Source organism: Theobroma cacao, chromosome 1, assembly GCF_053813885.1.
Source record: "Theobroma cacao isolate CCN51 chromosome 1, ASM5381388v1, whole genome shotgun sequence".
Lineage (NCBI taxonomy): Eukaryota > Viridiplantae > Streptophyta > Magnoliopsida > Malvales > Malvaceae > Theobroma > Theobroma cacao.
This window is the reverse complement of record NC_142639.1, coordinates 10,865,828-10,890,191: the sequence shown is the minus strand read 5'-3', so window position 1 is coordinate 10,890,191 and position 24,364 is coordinate 10,865,828. Positions and strand designations below refer to the sequence as shown.

General features: G+C 34.8%; 2 protein-coding genes across 5 annotated transcripts; both read right to left on the bottom strand.

Moving 5' to 3' along the window:
* Nucleotides 1-4,159: 4,159 nt before the first annotated feature.
* LOC18612249 (Topoisomerase II-associated protein PAT1) lies at nucleotides 4,160-12,182 on the bottom strand. Its single transcript, XM_018129496.2, has 5 exons — nucleotides 11,853-12,182; nucleotides 11,338-11,489; nucleotides 10,251-10,307; nucleotides 8,566-8,638; nucleotides 4,160-6,893 (listed from the first exon to the last, which is right to left on the bottom strand). Exons 1-5 carry the CDS (start codon nucleotides 11,902-11,904, stop codon nucleotides 4,831-4,833), a joined length of 2,397 nt encoding a protein of 798 aa, XP_017984985.2. The 5' UTR covers nucleotides 11,905-12,182; the 3' UTR covers nucleotides 4,160-4,830.
* A 1,369-nt stretch (nucleotides 12,183-13,551) lies between these two features.
* Nucleotides 13,552-24,095, bottom strand: LOC18612248 (uncharacterized). 4 transcript variants are annotated; one of them, XM_018114189.2, is made up of 18 exons: nucleotides 23,868-24,092; nucleotides 22,836-22,908; nucleotides 21,810-21,853; nucleotides 21,454-21,496; nucleotides 21,141-21,362; nucleotides 20,895-21,017; nucleotides 19,932-20,003; nucleotides 18,536-18,580; nucleotides 18,290-18,369; nucleotides 17,921-17,985; nucleotides 17,769-17,835; nucleotides 17,515-17,628; nucleotides 16,807-16,880; nucleotides 15,170-15,267; nucleotides 15,019-15,078; nucleotides 14,827-14,895; nucleotides 14,652-14,705; nucleotides 13,552-14,233 (listed from the first exon to the last, which is right to left on the bottom strand). In XM_018114189.2, the coding sequence occupies exons 1-18, from the start codon at nucleotides 23,969-23,971 to the stop codon at nucleotides 14,177-14,179; spliced, it is 1,464 nt and encodes a 487-aa protein (XP_017969678.1). In that variant the 5' UTR covers nucleotides 23,972-24,092; the 3' UTR covers nucleotides 13,552-14,176. The 4 variants fall into 4 exon arrangements, 3 of the variants coding, with proteins under 3 accessions (XP_017969678.1, XP_007049004.2, XP_017969679.1); XM_007048942.3 differs by having other exon boundaries at nucleotides 20,895-21,011; XR_001926240.2 differs by lacking the exon at nucleotides 15,170-15,267 and having other exon boundaries at nucleotides 14,191-14,233; nucleotides 23,868-24,095.
* Between the last annotated feature and the right edge of the window lie 269 nt (nucleotides 24,096-24,364).

Genomic DNA, 24,364 nt, shown 5'->3' with positions numbered 1-24,364 from the left:
CAGTTGAAGTCAGAATACTATACAACAACAAAATATATACATTAGTCAGACTTAGAAAGTTAAAGCCACCCTCAAACAGCCTGAAAGGGCGAAGGGAGAGCAAGAGTGAGAAACATTACCATTTTGGATGTTTCTCCCTCTTACAAATCCATACACAAACAGAACAACCCAATAAAGCTGACAGGCCTTAACATGCAAAAGGATCTGCACCAACAACATAACAGCAAACTGAATTCAACATAGTCAAAAGCGTACTTAATCACTTAAGCAGTTATGGGTACACACAAAGCAGATCGTGGGCTCTATCAATCCCTGATTTGGCAAAGTTATCAGCTACCACATTACCCGACCTTGGAGTGTGTTGAATTATCCAGTCAGCAACTTTGTCTTTAAGGGAAACCATCTGAAAGATGAGTTGCCGTAGCTTCCATCGGGTTTTCTCGAGGTGTGTCATCCACAAGGCCACATTCTTGGAGTCTGATTCAATGATAATACCAACAGAGTTCGCCCATGAAGAGGCAGTAAACAAAACCATAGCCTCTCTCACTGTAAGGATTTTGGCAAGGTTAGCATCTCCCCAACCTGCAAGTCCCCTTTTAAACATTGTAATGGCATTTGGTGACATCTTGGTAAACACTTGTTAAGTCTTTAGGGGAAGACCCTGTCTCACACAAAGTTCCACATAAAAAAAAAAAAAAAAACTCCCAACGAGGAGTAAGGGAGGATGTCATATTCTTAAGGAGGGGAGTCATAAATCCTACATCAACTATATACTAGAATGATATTGTGCATATAAAAGTTCACATCACTTTCAACCTGTGAAGCGCCTTTTGTAAAACAAAATCGTGAGGCCAACGGACCAGTTGATGTGAACCGTGACACATAGTATATAAATTTTAATCGAGTCTACTAACCCGAACCCATTAAATCTTAAATTTATCGATTTGGTTTTCTTGATTCATGTCATGGCTACATGTGGTTTTAGTGTAACTACTTTTCTTATTTTTCAGGTGACAATTACCCATTCTAGATAGTCAAAATGTGTTCTTCAGCTTCACCAATTTTTCTAGAAAAGTTTCTTTCAAAACTTCTTCATAGTATTAGTACTTTGAACAACTTCCATACCCAAAAAACAAGTCATTAGGCCCAAATCAATCATTTAAAATACTCTCATTATCTGAGACTTGAACTCCATTACTGATTTTTCTTCTAGACCAATCATTAAAAAATCATCCACATATAAAGCAACAATAATAGCTACTAGACCCTTCACTTGTTTCACATAGAAAGTGGACTCATTCATACTTCTTTTGAATCCTTGGTCCCTAAAATACTCATCAATTCTGGTGTACTAGGCTCTCGAAGCCTATTTTAAGCCATACAACGCTTAAGTTAACTTGCATACTTTGTTTTCAAACCTTACCTGCACATATCCTCTGGTTGTTCAACATAGATATCTTGACCTTAACCCACTAAATTTTAAAATAAATTTAAGCCTATCATAACATGTTATATCTTAGTAGATCAACCCAATAACCCAATATTGCTAATTAGCAATTGAATATAACATGTTATATCTCAGCTGTCCAGCCCAATAACCCAATATTGCTAATTAGCAATTGAAGTAATAAATAGAAAATAAGAAGAAAGCTTCCTCAGGAAGCTAAAAAGGTATTTCATTTGAGTTTGAAAAATTGTTTTCCCTTTCACTCTTTCCATTTGCCCTCCTCTGTCCCTTATTTGTAGCTTCATGTTTATAAACTTTTCAAAATCTTCTTATTTATCTAATGTGAGATTAAAATATCTTGTCTATCTTTTATTGAAGCATTGACATGACAAATACATTTCGACGGTTTTATTTGAAGATGTTAATTTGAAAATGATTATAGTTTTGATTATGATAAAATGATCAAATTTGCTTGAACATTATCTGAATGATTCTTTACAAGTTTTTTAAATAATTCAACTCTTATACATTTATTCTTACATAATTACAAGTTTGATTCTTGAAGTTATTAAACTATATCGATAAGCTTGTATGAGTTTATAATCCCTCTAACATTTATTCTTGAGATGTTAAAATTGCAAGTTAGGTTCACAAATGGTGGAATTTATCTCAGCGTATTCAAAGATCATCAATCTACACTACACCAAGCTTGCTTTAAATCAAGAAACTCAATCATTACTCAACATTTGATCACAAAGAAGATATGACCAAAGAAACATGTTAAAATGTCAAGGAATCTTGAAGAAATAAAGCTCCAATTGATCTTAGAGCAAGCCAAGTCAATCTTATGGCAAGACGGACAAGAATGGACAAGAAAACTTGAAGAACACAAAGCCATAGTCAACCTTGGCACACCTATAGTCGACCCTAAGTTAGAGAGTTTGTGGAAATGAAGTTCTTCAAAATCATAGTCGACCTTGGCACATGTGTATCGACCCTGATGAGCTAATTGCGTGAAAATGAAACTTTTCAAAGCCATAGTCAACCTTGACAAAGCTATAGTTAACCTTCTAAGCTATGATGTCAAAAATACAAGTTTTTTGAAAGTTAATCGACTAGAGAACTTCTATACTCAACTATAAATGACTGTTAAACATAAAATTCAAAAAGAAAACAACTAGTTTCTCGACTTAATCACCTTCAACGGCTCCAAGATTCCTTCAACTATAAAAAAGATTATTTGGAAGCATTTCCAAGTGAGAAAGAAGAAAGAAAAAGTACCAAACTCTTGAAGATCATGACCTTGAAAAGAAAAGAGAGAAAACCAAGCACAACTAAGTCTACTTGAGCTAAAATTCTTTGTGCTTACACTCTAATCTTTTTATCCATTGTTAAGCATTCTTCCTCCATTGTATCAAACTAGCAAAATCCACCTTTTATAGACAGAATTGTTATTCCTTGTAAAGGTTCTAACTCATCTTTGAAAAGTTCGTGTGCTGTTTTGGTTGAGCCCATTAAAAACTATGGATTGTGCTTGCTCTTGGTAAAAAGCATTTGTAAGGTTTGTGGTTGAACCCGTTAAAAACCATGGGTTATATTTGCTCCAGTTAAAAGGCATTTGTAAGGGTTGTGATTGATTCCATTAAAAAGCATGTTTCTTTAAGTAGATTTGAAACTTCTTAACTTGTTAAGGGAGAGGACGTAGACATGTAAGAAAGTTGAATCTTTACAAATTTCTTGTGTATTTATTTTTATTTTTGCCTCAAATTGCTACACTTGATTTCAAGAAAACCCATCTCATAAATTACTTATGCCCTGATTTATACTCTTCATATTTTGCTTCTCTTCTTTGTTAAAAACCATTTTGCTATCATTACTTATTCACTTCTTGTTGAAAAGATTACTTGAAACATATTTCTTAAAATTATTCTTGTTTCACTTGAAAATATTTTTAAGCTATTCAAAAGTAATCATTTGCTTATGTTTGATTCAGTGGATTTGACTAAAATTTATATATTCATCAATCTTTTTTGAAATTCTTCTTATGAGATTCCAAAACAAGTTTTTGATCTGAGATAGATTATCAAGCTTTCATAGTCGACTACACATTTGTTTAAAGAGTTTTTGAAAAAGTTTTACTGAAGAGAAATGCACCCATAGTTGACTAGAACTTCTCCATAATCAAGTATAATTGTTTATTTTAAGAACCCTAAAAATTTTAACATCCAATTCTCCCTATTGGATGTTCTTGTTCCTTTATTCATAAGCTAACATTTTTAATAGAAGAATATTACGGGTGCTTATCATTTATTTATATAAAAATAAAGTGTTATTTATCAAAAACTTTTTTTAATAAATATCTTATTCAATCTCGACCATGACCATACATTTTTTTAAAAAACGAAAGCATATTGTTTTGAGTTGTTCTAAATAAGGTGATATTTATCTTGTAAGCAGGAGCATACAACATAAAACAATGCCTTGATCGGAAGTAGCACTTTACGTGAGCATCTTATATTTGAGTTGTTGCCCATTTCAATTTGTGAATTAGGGCAGATTACTATTTTGAAATATCATACCCACCGTTGCTTTCTTGATCAAGAACAGTTGAGGCCATGCCTTGTTTGTCTCGGGGAAGACAAGTACCTTTTCCATTGAATGCTGATCGGTACCTGAAAATAATCACACATTTAAACAATAATGCAAAAGAACTGATAGAATGATACTAGCAGCGCCTGATTACATAAACATCTTAAAAAGGACTTTTCAATTATTACAGGATTCTGATTGCTCAGAGAAGCCCCTTGAATAACTTGTCAGTTTTCCAACAAATAGATTAAAAAAAACGAAAAAAAAAAAAAAAAAAAGCACTACACCAACTTGGACATATCATCAGATTCCCCCAGAACTAACGTAATGAAACAGTATAAAAAGGAGTTTCCAAGGTTCTGTAAAGACCACCTGTACATTCTAACCCACTACGCTTCCACTTGTATTGGAGTCTCAAAGCAGAGCACCAAAATAAAGCTCCCCAGAAGGTTAAACTTCCAGTCACCAACTCCCATCATAACATCCATCATAATACACATTCATGCGTTACTACAAAGTTCATCAAGTTGCCAATCTCGGATTCCTTCTCAGGAAGGATATTTTTTCAATAAAAAGAAAATAAAAAGAGGAGGAGATTGGGAAGGGGAGATGGCTGGAGGCGTTTAAGAGAGGGGAGGGGGGACATAGACCAAAACCAAAGTGTAAGGCAGATGATGCTTGCCCCTCTAAACCAGACTCCTAAAGCAAATACACACCCCTTGCTTCTGCTCTCCCGATCTACATTCCACCTAGGTGCAGTTTTCAGGACATTTTCACACTACCCTTGTCCTTTATTAACCCCTCACTGATTCAGAGTTTATTTGGCTAGTATTCCCAGCATGCGAATTGGATCCATTCATGGGCACAGAACGCTGAGAAAAGTCCATTAAAAGCTTCCTCTGGGCTTCATTTGTGTGAGGAAGACTAGCACGTAGAAGCTCACAAGGCATTTCACGCCTTATAGCCTCTGAACCAATTACTTCCGTGGTTGGCTGAGTCTGGGTATGCATTGACTGCATTATAGTCTCATATTTACTCACACAATACTTGGTAAGAAGTGCGAAGAATTCATCAAACGAAGCCCTCCAGAAAGCATAATTAGGCATACTGCAATTTCCAGAAGGATGACTTAATAGTTGTGTGGCCCTTTCAAGGACTGATTTTAAAATAACAGAAGCACCATCCCCAGCAGGGCTTCCAAGGGGCCGAAGTGGTGGCTGCTCAGAAGAACAAACAACTGCAACAAGGCAAGCACTAAGTGCACGAAGATCCATGCCATTAACACACATAGAAACTGTCTTTGCAAGATTGGTAGTTGTCTCGGCTGCTCCCGTATCAGCAGAAAGACCACCAAACAAGATTCTCAAGTGACGGAAAATAGCCATGCACACTATTCGAATAAGCTCACTTCCAGGGATGAGAAGCTGAAGGAACCTGGTGAGGAGCTTACGGCCCTTCGGAAGAGAGACTAATCTTAGGAACACGATGTCATCCTTGGGAGCACAGTTAACTGCATGCCCACCTTTGCTAAGTGGATCAACAAGCTGAAGTGATGCTGCCATACCTTCAAGCAGGATCTGCCGCCTCCGTCTGAGCTGAGCCCCACCATCTTGGGGTTGACTAAATTGTATGAGCCGATCAATATCATCTACATCAAGAAGAAGACAAAGACCATCTTCAATGGTTATTCTAGCAGCAAGCATTGGTTCCTGCTCCAGGGGCTTCTCAGTTTTCTGTTCAGAACCTCCATCACCTGAACCTAAGGGAGGATCAACTTCAAGCAGCGGGCGAGGCCTACGAATGGAAGAGAGGGGTACCTTCCCAAGTGCATCAACATGGAGATGCAAATGCTGCTCTCCACTGTTACGAGATCGAGAATGTAATTCCTTCAGGTGAGATGGGCAAAAATGATGTTTAGCCCTGGATCCAGAAGATCTTTTGGCAAGACAAGCTTGGTGGTAATAATCATCTACATAGGGATCATTGCTATGCGTGGCAGCATGCTGCATCTTAAGAATACTCTCTATCTCTTCAGCAGTCATATACTTGGATCTGAATTGCACCAACCCACTCTCACTTTTCTGGCTACCATTATCAGAGCTTTGCTGAGAAAAACGCATGCTCTGCCTATTTCTTTGTGATGATTTTGTTCGTTGATCCCTATGATCGCCCAGTCCAAGCATCATTTTATGAGATGGAGGATGGGCATTATACAGCTGAGACTGCAATGCTGCAAAATGTGCCAAAGATGGTTGAACTGAATGGTGCAGTCTCTGCTGTTGTGGTGAAATTAACTGTGGGGAGATTAGGCCATTTTGATGAGGCATTTGATGTTGCAACATACTCTGTAAAAGGCCAGCATGATCTCCATGTAATAGCCCAGAGTGGTTAACCCAGTGATTTTGGGACCTGCTACTAAAAGATAGGCCAGGAGAGGTTAACTGGGACATATTACCACTGTAATGCAATCCATGAGATAGACCAGCCAGATGAAGACTGGAGTTGGACAAAGGAGAGAGGCTGGCTGCAGAGAAGGGTGACTGAGATCCACTGGTAAGAGCAGGAATTTTTAGGTGGGCAGGTGAAGACTGCTGGCCTCTGCTACCAGGAGGAGGGAAAGATGTGAAGGTTGATTTGGGTCCAACAATTGGTTCACTTGAGAAGTGATGTGGCTGTGGTTGCTGCTGGGGATATGAAGAAGTTCTATATAAAGGCTTTGATTCTGCAACACGAGCAGAAGAAGGTTGTGGCTGTGAGGACCATCTCTTGCCTTCTTGAGCATCTTCTGCATCAAACATATGCTGATCCAACCAGTTTACATACTCTCCATCTTGAGCCCAGTCAGCAGTAGATGAACCTGAAAAAAATTGTTCACATCATGAAACATAAGCAATTAAATATATAAAAGATATCAACCACTGTTGAAAAGAATAAAATCATACTAATCCATTACTCAACAAATTGGCACAGCTCAGTAACGAGGAATTTCTAGTTTACAATTTATACATTTTAGACAAATTACAAACTCTTTGCTGTTATCTTAAAGGATGAGGAGGTTTAAATTAAAGAAAGGAAGTTGAGAAAGAGTAACTGCAATATCATACTTAAGTCAAATCTTTTAGTTCACAGCCTTCCACATAGAAATACTAAAGAAATAGGAAAAAAAAACAAAAACTTCCAACATTAACATAATTCACCATTAAACCATGTTGGGCATGTGCACGCAACTTAAGGGAGAAAAAAAAGAAACCAAAGTCATCTGGAAGAGAGGCACCAATGAATAAAGCATGTGCTTCAAAAGTAGCAACACCAAAAGGCAAGGCTAATTGCAGTACTTCAGAAAAACAAAACAAGACGAACAATTTAACCAAATGTAAACTCTGTACCAAGATACAATAAGAAACTGATAGAAAGAAAAACAGGAAAAAGTAAAAGAAAATATAAAAAAACACTACCAAGAAACATTTAAAGACAAATAGCAACAAAAAAAGTTGCACTACTTAATATAATGAACTACTGGGGTGGTTAAGGGCATTTTCCAGGAAAGCAGCAAGGATGACAGGAGTTAAGGCTAAAGTTGCCTTCTTTACAAAGTAGCATCTAGGAAAATCTTTAGCCATGGATAGCCTACAAAAGAGGAGAATTCCTTTAAAATAGATGCTATCTACATCAAAATTTTTATCCTTTAGTTACCAAAATTTAGTAACATAAATTAAATTGAAAATTTCTAATATAACAAACCAGATTAACAAAACTTTGTAATGATGCAAATGCACTGTAAGAGAAATACCAAACCTGTTTCCATCAAAAGCATCACCAACATAGAAATAATTACCATCAACAAGTCCATTCTGTTAAGTGGTACTGAAATAAATCTCACATTAATTATTATGGTATCTTCAATTCTTAAGTATAAGGGACCCCTCCATTACTGTTTTTGTTTCTTTACATGGTATCAACCTCCAAGTTGTTTGTTATTCATTGTTTACTACCCATATTTATTGCCTCCATAGTAGGCACATTTGTTTGAGTTATTATTATTAAGCCTACAAACAAGGGAGGGTGTTACGTGGTGTTATTTCACATGGATTACGTTAAAACTAGTTGCAGCTTTATCCAATTGTCATTTGGTATTAGTACAGATACATTTCTATGTAAAAGATTATTACATCCAAATAAAACAAATAAAGAATGTCTCAAAATTTGTTCCAAAAAAGAAATGCCTCATAGATTGGCAATATGTAAGAATTCCAGACCAACAATCAAGTCTTCAGCAGAAAAGCCCCGTTTCAAGTCCTACTCAGTGAATAAAAAATTTTGAGGGTCAAAAGAACAAAAGAAATAAAAAAACTATTATAAAGGGTGGCACTGCCGTTCCAGGGAGAGGGGGTGAGGGGTGCTTGGGTTGGAAAATTTCAAGCAAAAAAGTGTAATAAAAATTCTATTGTTTTTCAAATATCAATCAATATTACCTTGTTCATTCATTAATAAAGATTATAACTGCAACATAATGGCATAATTCTACTTACTTTCCCTTGAAAAAGATCCAGATCTATCACCAATAACTCCTGGATTTCTTGGTCCTGTAACAACCCTATTCAACTGTGGAAAAAAGAGAACTGTATTAAAATCCAACCAACATGAAAAGACAATGAAAACAAAACAGCAATGGTAGCAAGAGAACAACAGAAAACAAACAAATATGTGCATTTGGAGATTAATAATTACATGCATGCTAAGATATTCAATCTTCCAACATCAGGGAAAAACAATGGCCTTTGAGGCAGTCTTTATAAAACAAAAAAATAAATAAATAAATCAATAAACAATGAAACATCATCTTATTCAAACCACCAAATATGAACTCCCCACTCTCCCATTTAACACTTGTACATACAAGGAGAAAAGAGCTTTCACATCTCAACCCATAAATATTGGGTAGAGGAAAAATTCCTTTTTTCTAAGGTAGTCCTACAAACAGATCCAGCAGAGACAAAGTGGGACCTAGGGCTCAAAAGGATCAAATCACCTGGCTATAAACCATGAGTTTTAATCCTATCCAATCATCCCCATCATTCTTATTTTAAAAATAAAATTTTTATCATTCTAATTTGAAATTTTAGACATATTAAAAGAGCTACTCTTATAATGGGACAGATAAGGACAAAATATTGAGTGTATTTATCAAGCATTTTTTGCTCATAAAACAAGATAACAAGTTGAAAATCCTTAAAATGCAATAGGTCTAACGTTTTTAGCAGCTTTTAAGCTTTCAACTATAGTTACAAGTAAAACCCAAAAGCAAAGTCTCCAACAAGTCAAAATGGTGATCAACAACAAAAAATATAAAGACCAGTCTAAGGATTAGAAACAGCTATAAACCCTATTAACCTCGGGGCAAGACCTTAATAAGACTTAACAAGAACACATGCAACTTGCACTAGTCTCAAGTCAATTACCCCTTAGACCAGTTTGAGTTGGTCATAAGCTTAATGTATTGTAGTACTACTCAAAGACCAAAGATGATCCCAGCTATACCCAACCTTGTCTGATTCACCCAGCATTCCCACTTGTCTGACCATTACTAAGCAATTTTCTGGATATCAAACAGACCTATCCCAAAGATACACAGAAAATAAGATCGTTTATTAATTTAATTCTACTCACAACTAAAATATCAGAAACATCATCTGAAGGAAAATACATCAAATAATTGATCAATGGAAGGAAACTACATCCAACAATCTTCTTTCAGTTTTTTTCTAATGTCTAAGACTTCAGAAATCATGATAGGTGTTCACATCATAATAATTGATCAATGGAAGGAAACCATATCCAAGAATCTAAGATCACAAATCACAACTGATAAGTTTCTAATTATTTAGTGTCCGCATCATAATAGGTTATGCAAGAAAATTAGGCACAGATCACAAACTACCCACAATTAACATTCTTGACCCCAAGTTAAGCAGTAACTTTTAACACAAACTCCTCTACGCGATACACAACAAAGTCAACATTACATAACTAACTATATTCAAATATATTAAACATCAATTAAACATTTAAAGAAAAACAAAAATCCTACTATATTAGCTAAAAGTTCAATTACTTATAATAGCCACCAGCACTCATGAAACAAGTATATAATGCCTTACAAGGAACAGATATTGAGAAACGCTAACACTGCAACATTTACAATCAGAAAACTGACCTTTGCAAAAGTACTAGCCAGATCATCCATGTCAGATAAAGAACCTAAACCTACAACCTGCAAATTAAATAACAGGAAAATTAGAGCTGAAATAGTCATATATCAAATCCCAGATATAAGGAAGTTGAAACCAAGATTTGAGTTTAGCACATGATTGATTAATGCATATAGGTGAAGGGATGGGCAGCAAAACCACTAACTAAAAATTAGAATTAAGACAAAAACTAAAATCAACATGAATGAGTGCAGAAAACAATTGCATAAATTCCTTTACAACATGAACAAAATGCAACAGAAAGTTAATCAAATAACTGCCTCACTTGAGACGTGAAACAATATAAATATGAGCGCATCTTTCTGCTTCTGGAAATCTTTTATCAACAATTAAAGCAATTATATCTTTTATCTCTACCCTTAGTTTCAAAATTCAACATAAAATCATAATGCTTTTAAAAGGACACATTTGCAGAATACATATCTATCGTAAGATGCTTTCATGCATCTTAATGGCCTCAAATCAATCACACATTTACAAATGGGAGACATCAAATGGATTGAGAAAGTAAATGATTTTCAAATCCACAGTTCCTTTCACTTGGCCAACAAAGCTTTGGTAACACATGCCAAGTGCGGAAACTTCGAAATGTAATCATTGTCTACTACCTTAAACAATTAGCAATTTTGAAATTTCCAGACTGACAGGTATAATCTTCCTGTCAGGCCCTTTAAAAATTTTATTTTAAAAATGATCAAGGAATAAATCTTTTAATCCTTCAATGACATGCATAATTTGAATTATATGCACCATCCTCTAAAAGCCATAAAGCATACTAAGGCAAGTTCCTATCACCAAGTCTTAATTTGACACATCTTAAGTTAAGGAACAACTTAGACCACAGCTGCAGTGGCAAAATATTAGACTCTATGCAAACAAACTCCATTGAATTTTACCATTTTAGGGTCATAAAACAGCATTATCATATCATGGAATGAAAAGGGAACCATGGATACAAACAAATGCAGAAGGATCACTGCAAAGCAACTTGGATTCCAGGCAAGCTGCAGAATCAGCGAAACAAAATCTCACCTCTCCTCTATCAAACAAATGGTACTCATCATCTTCAGCGGATGCAAACACAGGAGCATCCTGTTCACCATCATCTAGACCCCCCAACTCCACCTCTTCCATAGCATTTTGACCAAAAAATTCGTATTGGGATGCATCAAAAAGCTCATTACCTGCGAAATCATTAACGAATTAGCAATTAAGCAATACCACGAAAGCCAATCAATTGACATATAGCTAAACAATCCATCAACTCCCAACTAACCCAAACCAAAAAACAAAAAAATAAAGAAGCACTAAAAGCAAACCCTAGAATTAAAACTTAGGGAAAAATAAAATCTTTCTTTTTGAAGGTAAACGAGTGATCAACCAAAGAAAATGAAGCTAGTGGGTTAACAGTTAAGACCTCGTTTGGTAGCTGCGAAAATAAAGTAAAGATCCAAACTTTCGAGAACCATTTTTTTCTCTTGCATCATAAAAACAAGCTATTAACTGAGGGGAAAAGATCGAAAAAGAAATATTGAAACGAAAGAAACCTGAGGAAGTTTGAGAGAAGTTGTTGGGAAGTTTGCCATCGGATCTATCCATATTTACAAAACCAACCTAAAAAAGAAAACCCTAGATACAGAGGAAGAAGATAGCCAAACAAAAGAAAAAAAAAAACGCTTAGGGTTTGTTTATTGCTATAATTAAGAGGTAGGCATGATGAGGGAGAGTGGCAGGTTGTGTAAATAAAGGGATTGAGAGGGTTTTTATTTTGGACGGGGGAGGTAGAAGGAAGGAAGAAATCTCTCTCAGAGAGAGAGAGATAGAGAGAGAGGGGGGAGGGGGGGAGAGATTGGAGCAAGAAGAATCAAAGGGGGGTTTTGGTTTTCGTATTGGTATTGGGGATTTTTTTTAAAAAGAAATAAAAAAAAGGTAAAAATTGATTAAAATTGTGTGTTTTTGAGTGCACGCCGAGATTGAAGAGAGACACATGTGCACGCTGAGAAAATGACGGTGATGAGATAGCGAAACCATTAAATAGGGCCCCCCCTCCCCTTCCCCTTCCCCACCGGTATAATTTTAAACAAATAAAGAAAAGAAACCAAAGCATATTTCTAAAGTAAAGATTCCTCCCCCAAAGTTATATTCTTTTGCTTCCCTTTCACAGGTTTTTTATCACTACGGTGAAAAGATTTTAAATTCAAACCTCATCATTATTTTATGGATTTAGGGTCAAATCTTAATTACTTTTTATCTAACTATATTCTAGTTGGCCAATTATTTCTTTAATTGATTCACCAATTTCGGTGTATCTATATATATATATATATATTGGTGATTATTTATTTTTAATTATAATTTTTTTTGTTCAACGTAATCTAAAAAGATTTTTCTTAGTTCGAATTGAATAAGGAGTCTGAAATAAAAACAATTTTCTTTGAAACTGATTGGTCAAATATTAAAAAATCAAAACCCTTCGTAGAAACCATTTTTCCCTTTATTTGCCATGTCATTGAATTTTCTTTATTTTATTTATTTTAATGTCACTTGGACACCTGATACAAAATGATGACCTAAAATGATAACATTAAAATCTGTTCAGTGTATGATGACAGAGTGACAAAAAATGTACCACATGTTAATAATTAAAATGTTATTTTTCAAAATTAAGTGACTAAAATCAAAACTCTGAAAATTTAAGTGATCAACAAGTAATTTAATTTAGCCTTTATAATAAGTATGTTTCTCTATCCAATAAACAGTAATAAGGCTCTATTTTTGTATTTTTTTTTTTTTACTTTAGGAAAAGTTGCTATAAGGCAAAAATACAAAATAAAAAAAAGTCATAATCAATTATCAATAGACAAATAATTAAAATGTAATACTAACTATAACATAATTAATTTATGTAAAAATAAAATCATGTAATTTATCTATTAATAAAATTATATATATATATATATATAAAATTTCATATAATTTGTTTTAGTGTACAAGGCTTTTGTTCAAAACAGAAAAAGGTGAAATGAGTTTCTTTGATGCTTAGTACAATAATGTTATTAACTTCCAAGATTTTACACAACTACAAAAATGTTTTTATAAAAAGAAAAATAGTTTTCATAAGATATTTTATATCACTAATTTATTTACTACTAACTAAACAAAATTTACATAAAGTTATTCTTTATATAATTAAACTTACCCTAACAAAATCATAATGTTAAATTTGTTATTTCCTCACACAAATAATAGAACAAGTCTCACTTACCAACATTATATAACACATGACAATATATCCAACTAATTATATAGTTTATAGTACTAAGTTTCCCAAATAATACACAGAGTAGAGGCTTTGCAGCAAAGTTGAACACAACAAATTAATCAATTTAGACATCAGCTTTCATGTTTGTTTCCTTTGTTTCTTTTTCTTACCATATTTGGTGAAACATTACACTTTAACCTCCTTTCCAGCTGACGAGATTTCCCACCTGCCCTCTCGTTCACTTTTCCTTTCTTTTAGACCAAATCCAAAAGCCAAAATAACAAACAAAGGAGACTGAATATTTTGACTCAGCATAAACCAATCTGTTCTAAGTTGTAACCCCCTGGACACAACATTTTAGTTCTAAACAGAATTCGCCAGTCGCTTAAAACTATAATTTGATCAAATAACTCATCACGGAAAATTTGACAGTTTTATGCTTTGTAATACTGCAAAATTACAAGAAATCTTTTGAGGTGCTACTCCCCGATTTGGCCAGAAGCATTGCAAAAATAGAGAAAGAAAAAGTGTGGGGGCAGGGGAAGAATCCAAATGAGAAAAAACACCTGAGGGTATATTAATACGGGGATACATATCATCTCCCGCATACTATGTTGTAGAAGTTCTTTTCTTTCGCAATGTCCAAAACACAGCAAAGTAATGATTCTGCAAAGAACATAATCAGAAAGTAACATTTTAGCAGACACCATATTAGCTCCCTCAAACTTCAAAATACAACTATATGAATAGCATTAGACAGCTGGTACAACCAACACCTAAGCTCAACACTCAGGAATAAATGTTTCCCTTGTGCCCTTGACTGACACATCATCAACCAGCTCAGCACATGTAAGCATAGGAAAACAGACACTGATGAACTGTTTGATTAAGAACATGAGAGCTTGATGTTTCATTAGGAGAACAATTTTGGAATTATACCCCATTTTGATGGAGATCTATAAATCGCAATATGCATTGATATTGACATGGCATTACCGAAGAAAGTATAGCACCGTTTCCATTTAGATCTAATAAGGTTGAACACGAAAATGAAAATTTACCAGAGAACAGGATTTAAACTTACTTGCATCATGGATCGAGGATTTGTAGTATAGGTTGTTTCAATGGTCTGTTCTTTCTGCAGTCCATGAATATTTTACACTATCAATCATAGCTGTTCCAAGACATACTTGGCCATATATAAGTGGACAAAAATTGTAAAGTACGAAGAAAAACTAAAAGGTGCAGGCAAATGTTACCTCAAACTGAAATCCATATCGTAAAGCAACCTTCTTTACATCTTCCAAACTTAACTCTATTGACATCTCCTGAAAGGAAGAGAAAAGAGAAGGAAAAGGGGCAAGGGTGGAAGACAAGGGAGGTGAGTGGAGCAACAATAATATCAGACAAGAAGTGCGCTAGGGCATAAAAGTGATTGCAATAGAACTTACATCTTCCTGCCCATACACATCTGCAAAGTGATACAGTAGAGGTCCCAAGTTTATCCAAACCTGTTATCCAACCAACTGTTTAAGCCAATCCAGAAACAATGTGAAAGAATGAAATGAACCTAATAAAACAATGTGCAACTAAGGAACTCACTCCCCCTTCTTTCAAAATTTTTGATATAATTTCAATGTACTCAATGATGTTGTGTGCTGTGTCAATAAAGAAACAAGTCACAACAGCATCCCAGACTCCTGCAGACAGCATAAATACACTCCATAAGGTTTTAATCCAGAATACATATGGTCTAGCTAATATACATCTAGATCAGCATCTCTACAAGAGGATGAGTATTGCAAGTCAGAATTGTATTTTCAAACCGAACTCACTGATATCAGTGCAAAAAAATAACAAAACATTTTATCCAATTAAGCATGCATCACAAGCCAGCAAACTCAGGCTAACTTACCAAGCAATGTTCTTTGCCTAAAATAAAAACTTAAATCTGGTTCGTGAACTTCCTAGCTTCAAAAACTTCATACAAGTTGCATCCGCACTATATATATATATAGCACAGCAGTCGTAATCGGTTTGGTTTTGGTCAACTTCTTTCCTATGTTGCTCCCACTCACTTTTCTTTAAGTACCCATGTCAGACTCATATCATCACCTCAAAGTATGTACGGAAAAGAGAATATGACCCTCTAAGTACAAGGGAAAACTTAGGAACAACTGAATGCACATGTCCCAAACACATAACCATGTCCAACATTTAAACGAAATTTCAAGAAAACATAAGAACAATTGAACAGAGGGCTTCCAGAGGCATTTAAACGTTTGCTCCCAGAGGGCTCTTATAGTTAAGTAAAATAGAGATTTCACTAACTCTACACACAAATGCTAAATTATACGTGCATTAGCCTTGCATATTTATATGCAATTCTATAAATTTACATATGGAGTCAATTCTTAGGTGGTAAGTTTACTGCACACCTTAGCTTGTCCAACTTTAGTAGGTTCTACTCCAAAATTAGGTGCAAAGCCAATGTTTATATTGGCTTTGACATCAGCTCACAGTGAAGCAAAGGATGTGAACCTACTCAAATATTGAGATCTATGCTATGAATATGTTTTACAGGATATCCAAGAGGACTCTCAAAATGTGCAATATTCGTCTATCAACATCAGGGTGGAAAAAAACTAACACCATGGACTTTTCCACAAATATGTAGGAAATTAGGTTCACTGAATCAATATATATACCAAAAAATTTCCATACTGCAGCCCCGGCGTGGAATGTAGCCAACTCATGACAATCTCCTCCATTTAAGGACTAGTGCCATCATCAGATGGGTATCAATAAAAAGACAGATTGCAAATCCAACCATAGGGTCATCGTTAGTCCCCAAACCTCACCACTGGCTTGAGATTAGCCAGAAAATGGCCTAAGTTATGGTACCATATGTGACATACAAATTATCCACTAAAGAGCTAGCTAAGTGTTGTCAATAAGGTACACCAGACCATCATGTACAGTTTGATGTTGGATGTGCATAATTTATAAAAATCTCCCATTAATAGCAGTTAAGAAGTAAAAAAATTAAGCATCTCAAGATGGCCATAATGATAAATAAAAAAAAATGAAATGCAGATAGGGCAAACTGACTATATATGATCTAAGTTTTTCTGTGTTTATCTACTTTAATTATTCAATACAGCAACAACCACAATATGTAGGGAACAAAAAATTGTAGGGAAAATGAGTAAGATATAATTAAGTGACAGTAGTTTTACCAATCTGGCTGGAATCATTATAGACTTCAACAAAATCCCCACCACACATAGAAAAACCTTCAGTAATCCCTGCACTGCTAAGAACCATAAAAGCCAATGACAACTGAGAAATTAAAGTCAAATAAACATTGTTGAAAAAAAAAAAAAAACAATTGAATCAAAATAAGCTTTATAAGCAGCAATAAAAAGATTTGTCCATTAAAGATTTAGTAGGCTGATAGGTTTATAAACAATACACTAAGCCTTCGCTACTTGTAGGCTCGACTATATAGATCATTTTTGCCACTAGAAATATCATAAAGAATAAAAATTCAAATAAAAAAAAATTGACCATCAAGGCACAAAACATCTCCTAAGCACTGGAGTTGAAAAAAAAAGCTTTGGAAGGTCGCAAAAAGATTTGTCCATTAAAGATTTTGTAGGCCGATAGGTTTATAAACAATAGTCTAAGCCTTTGTTACTCATAGGCTCGACTATATAGATCATTTTCGCCACTAGAAATATCATAAAGAATAAAAATTATAAAAAAAAAAAAAAGAAAGAAAAAAAACAATTGACCATCATGGCACAAAACATCTCCTAAGCACTGGAGTTGAAAAAAAAGCCTAGGAAAGTCATATTGTGCAGAATAGGTTCAATACAAGAAAACGACATAAACACGTAAAGCTTTTTCAGGGCAAAAAACAGAAGCAAGCGGCAGCTTAATACCTTGCCGGATGAATATCAGGTATTGAAACTGGACGAAGTTGATCATTATCTGAAAGCGAATTGCAATTGCTGTGGATCCAAGGATATATTGTCCATTCTCCAGTTGTTTGAGTACTGGAAAAAAATAGAACAAATAAATAATGCAGGGTGGTTTATGCCTCTTGGGAGCATGAAAAGGATAGATGTACCAGAAACTCCATCTGTACCTAGAAATTCTACTTTGTATAACTGCACAAGTGAGGTAAAGTTCTTACTGATTAAGAATAAAACTAGAACATATCATCATGTAGTATGAAAATTCGTTTCCCTGACTTATGAAACCTGTTTTATGAAATGAGAAATGTTAAACACCATATACTAGTCTCTGTCAAGTTATAGTAATAACAGGTTGACATAACATACATACCTAGGCATGAAATCTCTAGGGCTAGCCGCCCAAGTCCAGCACCAGGAACTAAACATGCAGGAGGGCTGTTACAACAAAATATATGGTTTTATTACACTAGGAAAACATAGACACATATCACATAACAAAATAATTTTATCACAGTCATTAGATTCTTAAACAAGCAGCAAGTTTTGCTGTCTAAAACGATACTACTTCCAAATAACCACAATATTAATTGTTTACTACACTAGCAAAACAAAATGCATTTCCATACCACATTGAAAAATAATGTTATCTTCACAATCAATAGATAAGAAAAAAGCACGAAGTTTTTGCAGTGTATCATAGGACTATGTCCAAAATAACAAATTAGAAGATAAATTGTACCTCTCCTTGGAGCGATTTGGAAACAGGGCATCAAGTTCTTCAAGAATGGGCTTGTAACACTGATCACGTTCTTTCTCTCCCTGTAATAAAGTAATAATTCCACGGATATCAAAATAACCATAGACTAAGGAACACATACAAGCTTGTCCTAAAACCATTAGAATAGAGAACTCATACAAGTTTGCCCTGAAACCATACATAATGACTCCAAAACTGAAAATCAATTAAAACAGATAAAAGCAATACCTCTGCTGCCCAGTCTCTAACTATATTCCTTATTATACAACGGACCTGAAAAATAACAGAGACAAGAATTACGACTTTTATTTTGTATCAATACAGTGAGTTTCTGAAATATTAGAAAAGCAAAAACAAGAGTAAAGACATTACAGATCCAGTAATACCCCCGAAAAACATATCACATTTAGTTATTGACTACAAAACTTTTGAAAATATCTATATTATTTATCTCGTTTAGTAACGTGAGCTAAAAAGTTATGTCAATGGTTGACTAGGTCTACTCATTACCCTGCCAAAAAAACATTAGGCAACTAGCAATAGGAGGATATCACCCAGTAAGCACTTACTAGCTAGTGCTAGCAAAATTCCCACTATGGAAATTGAATTTTGTGAAATGTACCTCAAAAACTGACCAACACAATGCATACAGAGCAAAAGGATCACTGCTAAAATGCTAACATGGTAGTTGAGCAATACGCTGATGCAACAAGTAATGCAAGGTTAAGGTGAAAAAAGAGCTGCTGCAAAACAGACAACAGCAGATAACTATCAAAATCCGGTGGAGCCTGGACCACACAAGTAGGGCCATATGAAAAGCGTGTGCATGAATAGATGTGAATGAGCACATAAGATGCACACAACTGGCTGGGTCTTTTGCTCACATGGTGCGTGGATCTGTGGTGCAGAAGGTTGTAGATATGTAGGGTGTTTGACATCTGTTAGTATGGACGGCGGCAAAACAGGATGCTAGCAAGTGGTTGGACAATGCTTGGAACAAAGATTGGTCACTGGAAAATAAATTGGTTTCCCATAATCTAAATTAACACAAAATGTGGTCTGGCTGAGTTCTTTGGCTGCACACGGTGCATGGATCTGCAGTGCAAAAGCTTTTGTAGTTATGTTGGGACACATGCAAGGTTTTTCTGACATCTTGTTCGGCGGATCACAATTTTGCACCTGATTTGCGAACTAGTAGCGTGGTGAGAGAAAAGGAAGCTGGCAAGTGTTCGGACAATGCTCAGAAAAGGATTTGTAACGGGAAATGAAGTGTGTTTGCTCTAATAGCAATCAAATGCTATTTGGGTAGGGGAGTGGAGGAGGGTTAAAGGAAGAAAAGAGAAAAAGAGGTAGGAGAGTAAAGAGCAAGAAAAAGAAGTAAATTAGAGACAGCAAGTTCTCATATTATTCTCTTCCTCCAGACAACTTAACCTATTTAATGCTAAGAAATTTCAAATCCAAATTTCTAATTATGGCAGCATAGTGCAAGTTAGAATAAGACCAATTATGAAACCTTTTCACAATCTTTTAAGAGAAAAAAACAGTAGATTTTACTTGAGGCTGCGCAAAAATTCTGAAGACTAACAATTCAATTCAATACTCAACAGCCAGAGCACCTACATACCTTATCAACATCAACCAATGGAACATTCAACTGCAATGATGGATCCAACCAGTCATGTGGAGATGAAAAAACCTGAATTTAAACCAGAGACACAGAAAGAGTTAGCATAAAATAGTAAAAAATAAAAAAGTCGGTATACCATACTTGAACAAATTAGAGGTGTCTGTGACAAAGAAAGTGAAGGGAATGCTTGTTTTGGATCTAGCAAAAAACAAGAACTTAAAGGAAATTAAAAATATCATTGTGTTTTCTTTCTTTCTCTCCTTCAAATACAGCAACATTACAGCATTCTGTATGTGAGAAACTACTAACCACAGTTGGCAAAAACATGAGGGAAAGGGCAAAACACATAAAAACATTTTTTCATAAGACTCTTTAACAAGGGGCACCATGCAGCCCCAGTCATATCTCATATATCCAGCCTCAACTCGTCCCCTGATGGTAGTTAAGAAATTATAAATTTATTTCTAACATTACTTCCCTTTAGAAAGGGAAACATCCTATCAATGATCTCAAAGTTGTGTCTGTATAAACATTTGTACGCATGGAACAAATGCATTTTATTTAAATAAACAGTCAACTATTCCAGACAAGAACTAGTTTGTGAAGTTTATACACAAAAAAATGGATTGCATGTCTTCTAACATAGGAAGAAAAAAAAGGGGACAGTTGGGGATGGCCCAAGATAGTAAAGCAACATAAAGTTCTCTGACTGTAAATATCATCGAAATATAGAACCCTGGAATTTTGGAAATCAGGATGTATCAGAAGACACCATCCCCACCCCACCCCCTTTCTTTTTTTTTTTTTTGGTACAAAAACCACACCTTATTAACCAAGGGCTTGTTGCATCTCTAAGCACTTGTTTACAAATACAAAACTGAATTTTCATCTAGTCAACATCCAACATCTGATTTTTCTCGGTGAAAGATAAAGGGTATGAAAAGAATCAAACAGTATTACATTCCCATTAGAATCAGTGACATCATTTCCACAACATTCAGCTATCTCTTTGTCATTGCCCACTTCTCCAGCACAGCTTCCAGAAATGGTTTCATGTTGATGTCCACTTTGCACCTCCTGCAGCTATCTACAAAAGTCAAATTTCTAAATGAAAAAGAAATAAATCAAAAACCAACGAAACATTGGAGTTTAAAAACTTTTTATCCGTTCAACAAGCAAATATGATTAACTATAAGTTGCAAAGACCTCATGAGTAGTCTCTGCTGTTGGATTACTTATTATGTTGCTCCTTTCCTGAGAACAAGCTTGAGCAAGGTTGGAACAACACATCCTTCCACTGGTTGATGCAGACTGACAAAAGCAAGCATTTCTCTCCTCAGAGTGGCAATGCTCATGTTGAAAGTTTTCTAGGTGTGGATCCTCACAAATATCCACATCCTGGCTCATATCTAAAGGAGGTTCAAATGACTGCCAAAAAGATTACAAATGTGACATTTCAAATTATCTAACCTCATGAGAGAGTGAACTAGTGGAGTAACAGAAATGTACTATGACGCACCTGAAGCATGTTAAATATGAAATATGAATTCACTGAAATACACCTGCAGCATTAAATGTGAGAAATTATATTTTGTCAAGATGTCAGAACAAATTTTAATTTGGATACAGTACAACAGTTTAGTTTTACAGTAAAGGTTTTAAGTATGAATATAGTCCTGGCACTTATACAAATTGTTTAGAAGAAGCAACTCTAGACCTTGTACTTTCCCAAGGTTTCAGTAAGGTATAATTTGGACCAATCAATTGAAAATAAGTTTCAAGTTAAGATTTAGCAGAAGACAGTTCTCAATTAAGGCATCATAAACTGAAACCATGACTCCTAAACCAAAACGAAGAAAGTAAATACAAAATCACCTTCTCAGCCTTTGGAACTTTAAAGGATAGTGAGACAATAAAGCCTGAAAAAGTACAAAAACAACTTGAGTACATCAAAAAAGGCAGGATAAGAAAGGTAACCACTTAAGAGAGGAACAGTTTGTGCAAAAAGTTGCTGTTCTACTGAAGATTTTGCAGCATATAAGAACATTTACTGACAATGTCATCTTTAGAGGAGGCCAGTACATTTCTAAGCAATATTAAAGGTACAGTTTGATGAAGTCATTAGCAAAAAACCCAATTGGCATACTGAGACAGAAAAATAGACATTTATTCTCCATAGGTGTGCCTGGTTATATTTTTACTCCAAATGAGGAGATTAGTCAAACATTTCCTCTTTCTCTTTCTTCCTTTTCGCCCCTTCTTTTTTGACAATTAGCATAGTAGCAAGAATCTTTCCCTTAAACCATGACATCATTCAGGAGAAGTATCCAAAAATTTTCAGCTTTCGCTTCTTGGATTAAAAAATACCCCTTGCTTTCACCCTTGACAACAGCAACGACTATGACAACAGCCAAGTTCCCTTTGCTTTTCCTCGCATGATGGCACAAGTGTCAGTTATGGCTAGATAGAACATTATACCAAGCTGTTACAAGCACTTTTATCAGTTTCTGAGCCATGGCACCGCATTTATAAAATGTTTCCTAATGGAAAATTCTCGTGTCCATTACTACAGTTTCACAAATGTGAAGCACACCATCTCCCATCTCAGAAGGATTTATTAATAGCAATTTCAATAAAAATTCATCTTTGGTTTGCTTTAGATTCAAAGGTGAGGGTTACTCCTCATTAACAACTATAAAGATCTAATGGCAATATTGAAAGAAGAAAGGTACTATTGTTTCAGACTCCTCCTTTTCTCATAATATAATGGCTAATCACCATGATGAACTTGGCCTAGAGCATGTAATTGTGCTAAAAGATGATAGTTAACAGTACACAAATTTCTAGAGATACCTTGCAGCGAAAAATAAATTTAACCATTAGTCAAGCGCGAAAGAGCACCTTGTGAGCAGGTGAAAGCTTCTTAAAAGATCTTTCAAATCTTCTGACATCCTCTTCTGCAGCCTCAGGATAACTGCATAAATTGTCCATGCAAAAAAAAGGGGAAAAATACCATGAATAGAGAGAAAGAGGGTTGGCATAGAAACTGTCAAAAAAATGTCCAAAATAAAACAGGAAAAGGATCATTGGAAAAGAGAAAAGCCAAAGAACTTCAGATTCTGTGAAGCAGCAGGCACCAATGAATTAAACACAGCAGATATGGCATGTTACCTGTGACCTCACTAGTGGAAAAAATGAATACAAGAGATTGAAACCTTTCAAGGCTCTGTTTGGTCATTCCTTTTAATACTTGCTTTAGCCTCAGGAAACAAAAGGCAAAAGGGGCATTTGAAATATAGAAGTAGATAATATAGTTGAAAAATCAAATTTTATGATTTTACTTTTATATGAAGCAATTATGAATGAATGTGTCCAACACTTTAGTCATTTTCTCATTTTAATCAAATATATCAAATTTTCCATTTACAACTTTCTCTAAGAAGTAAAAAGCAAATAACAAAAAGCAAGTAGAAAAACTGCAAAAGTAACAACCAAATGGAGGCTAGAAAAACAACCAGCATCGCACCGAAATGCATGTATAATAACCTACTGCAGATTATAAACCGAGAATCGAAATACAGAACAACAACAACAAAATTTGTCATCAAATAACTAAAAAGCGCTTCAAATCACATTAGTCAACTATATCTCACCTTCATTTTAAGCTTAATTTACACCACTAAATTCATGCATGCTTGTATTATTCAGTTTACCCTTCAAATTTAAAATTTAATTTTTATTTTACAGATTTCACTCGACTACATTTCACTTTCAGAGCAAGGGAGCTTTAAACGAAATTCGAAAAAAAAATCTACAGTAAATTTTTTTTATTATTTAATTTTAAAAGAAAACGAACTTACTCAAAATTTGATCGAGGACTTCCGAGAGACAAAACACACAAAAAAATAGAAAAGAAAGGATTGGAAAACGTACTTGAGGTAGGCACTAATGATACGGCGAAGGGATTTGACTTCAAGAACTTCTTCAAGCTTTCTTTGACGACGTCGTTCTTCGTCTTCTTCAACCTCCCCAGACATTTTTTTCCTTTTCTCTCTTTCTTTTTCTTACTGATCGCTAAAAATCCTTCCTTTTAGAGCAGAGGCCAAAATTGTTTACATGTAAACGTGCGGTTTGCCCCGGTAACTAAGTACTGCTACTGTGTAATGTCATTTTTAGACCTAGTAGGAAATTGGCTCAATTTCTTTTTAACTCCTTAAATAGAATTTTTAACTTGAAATAAGGTTCCGTTTTACAATTAAAAAAATAGAATTTCATGTAAAATGTTTTTTAAAAAGTTTAATATTTTTTATTATTTTATAATTATTAAAAATATTTTTTATTATTTGGATTTTACATCATCACTGATAGAGTTAGTTGGGTGTCAAAGTGATAAATAAGAGCATTACAAAACAATTAAGAATGAAAATAAA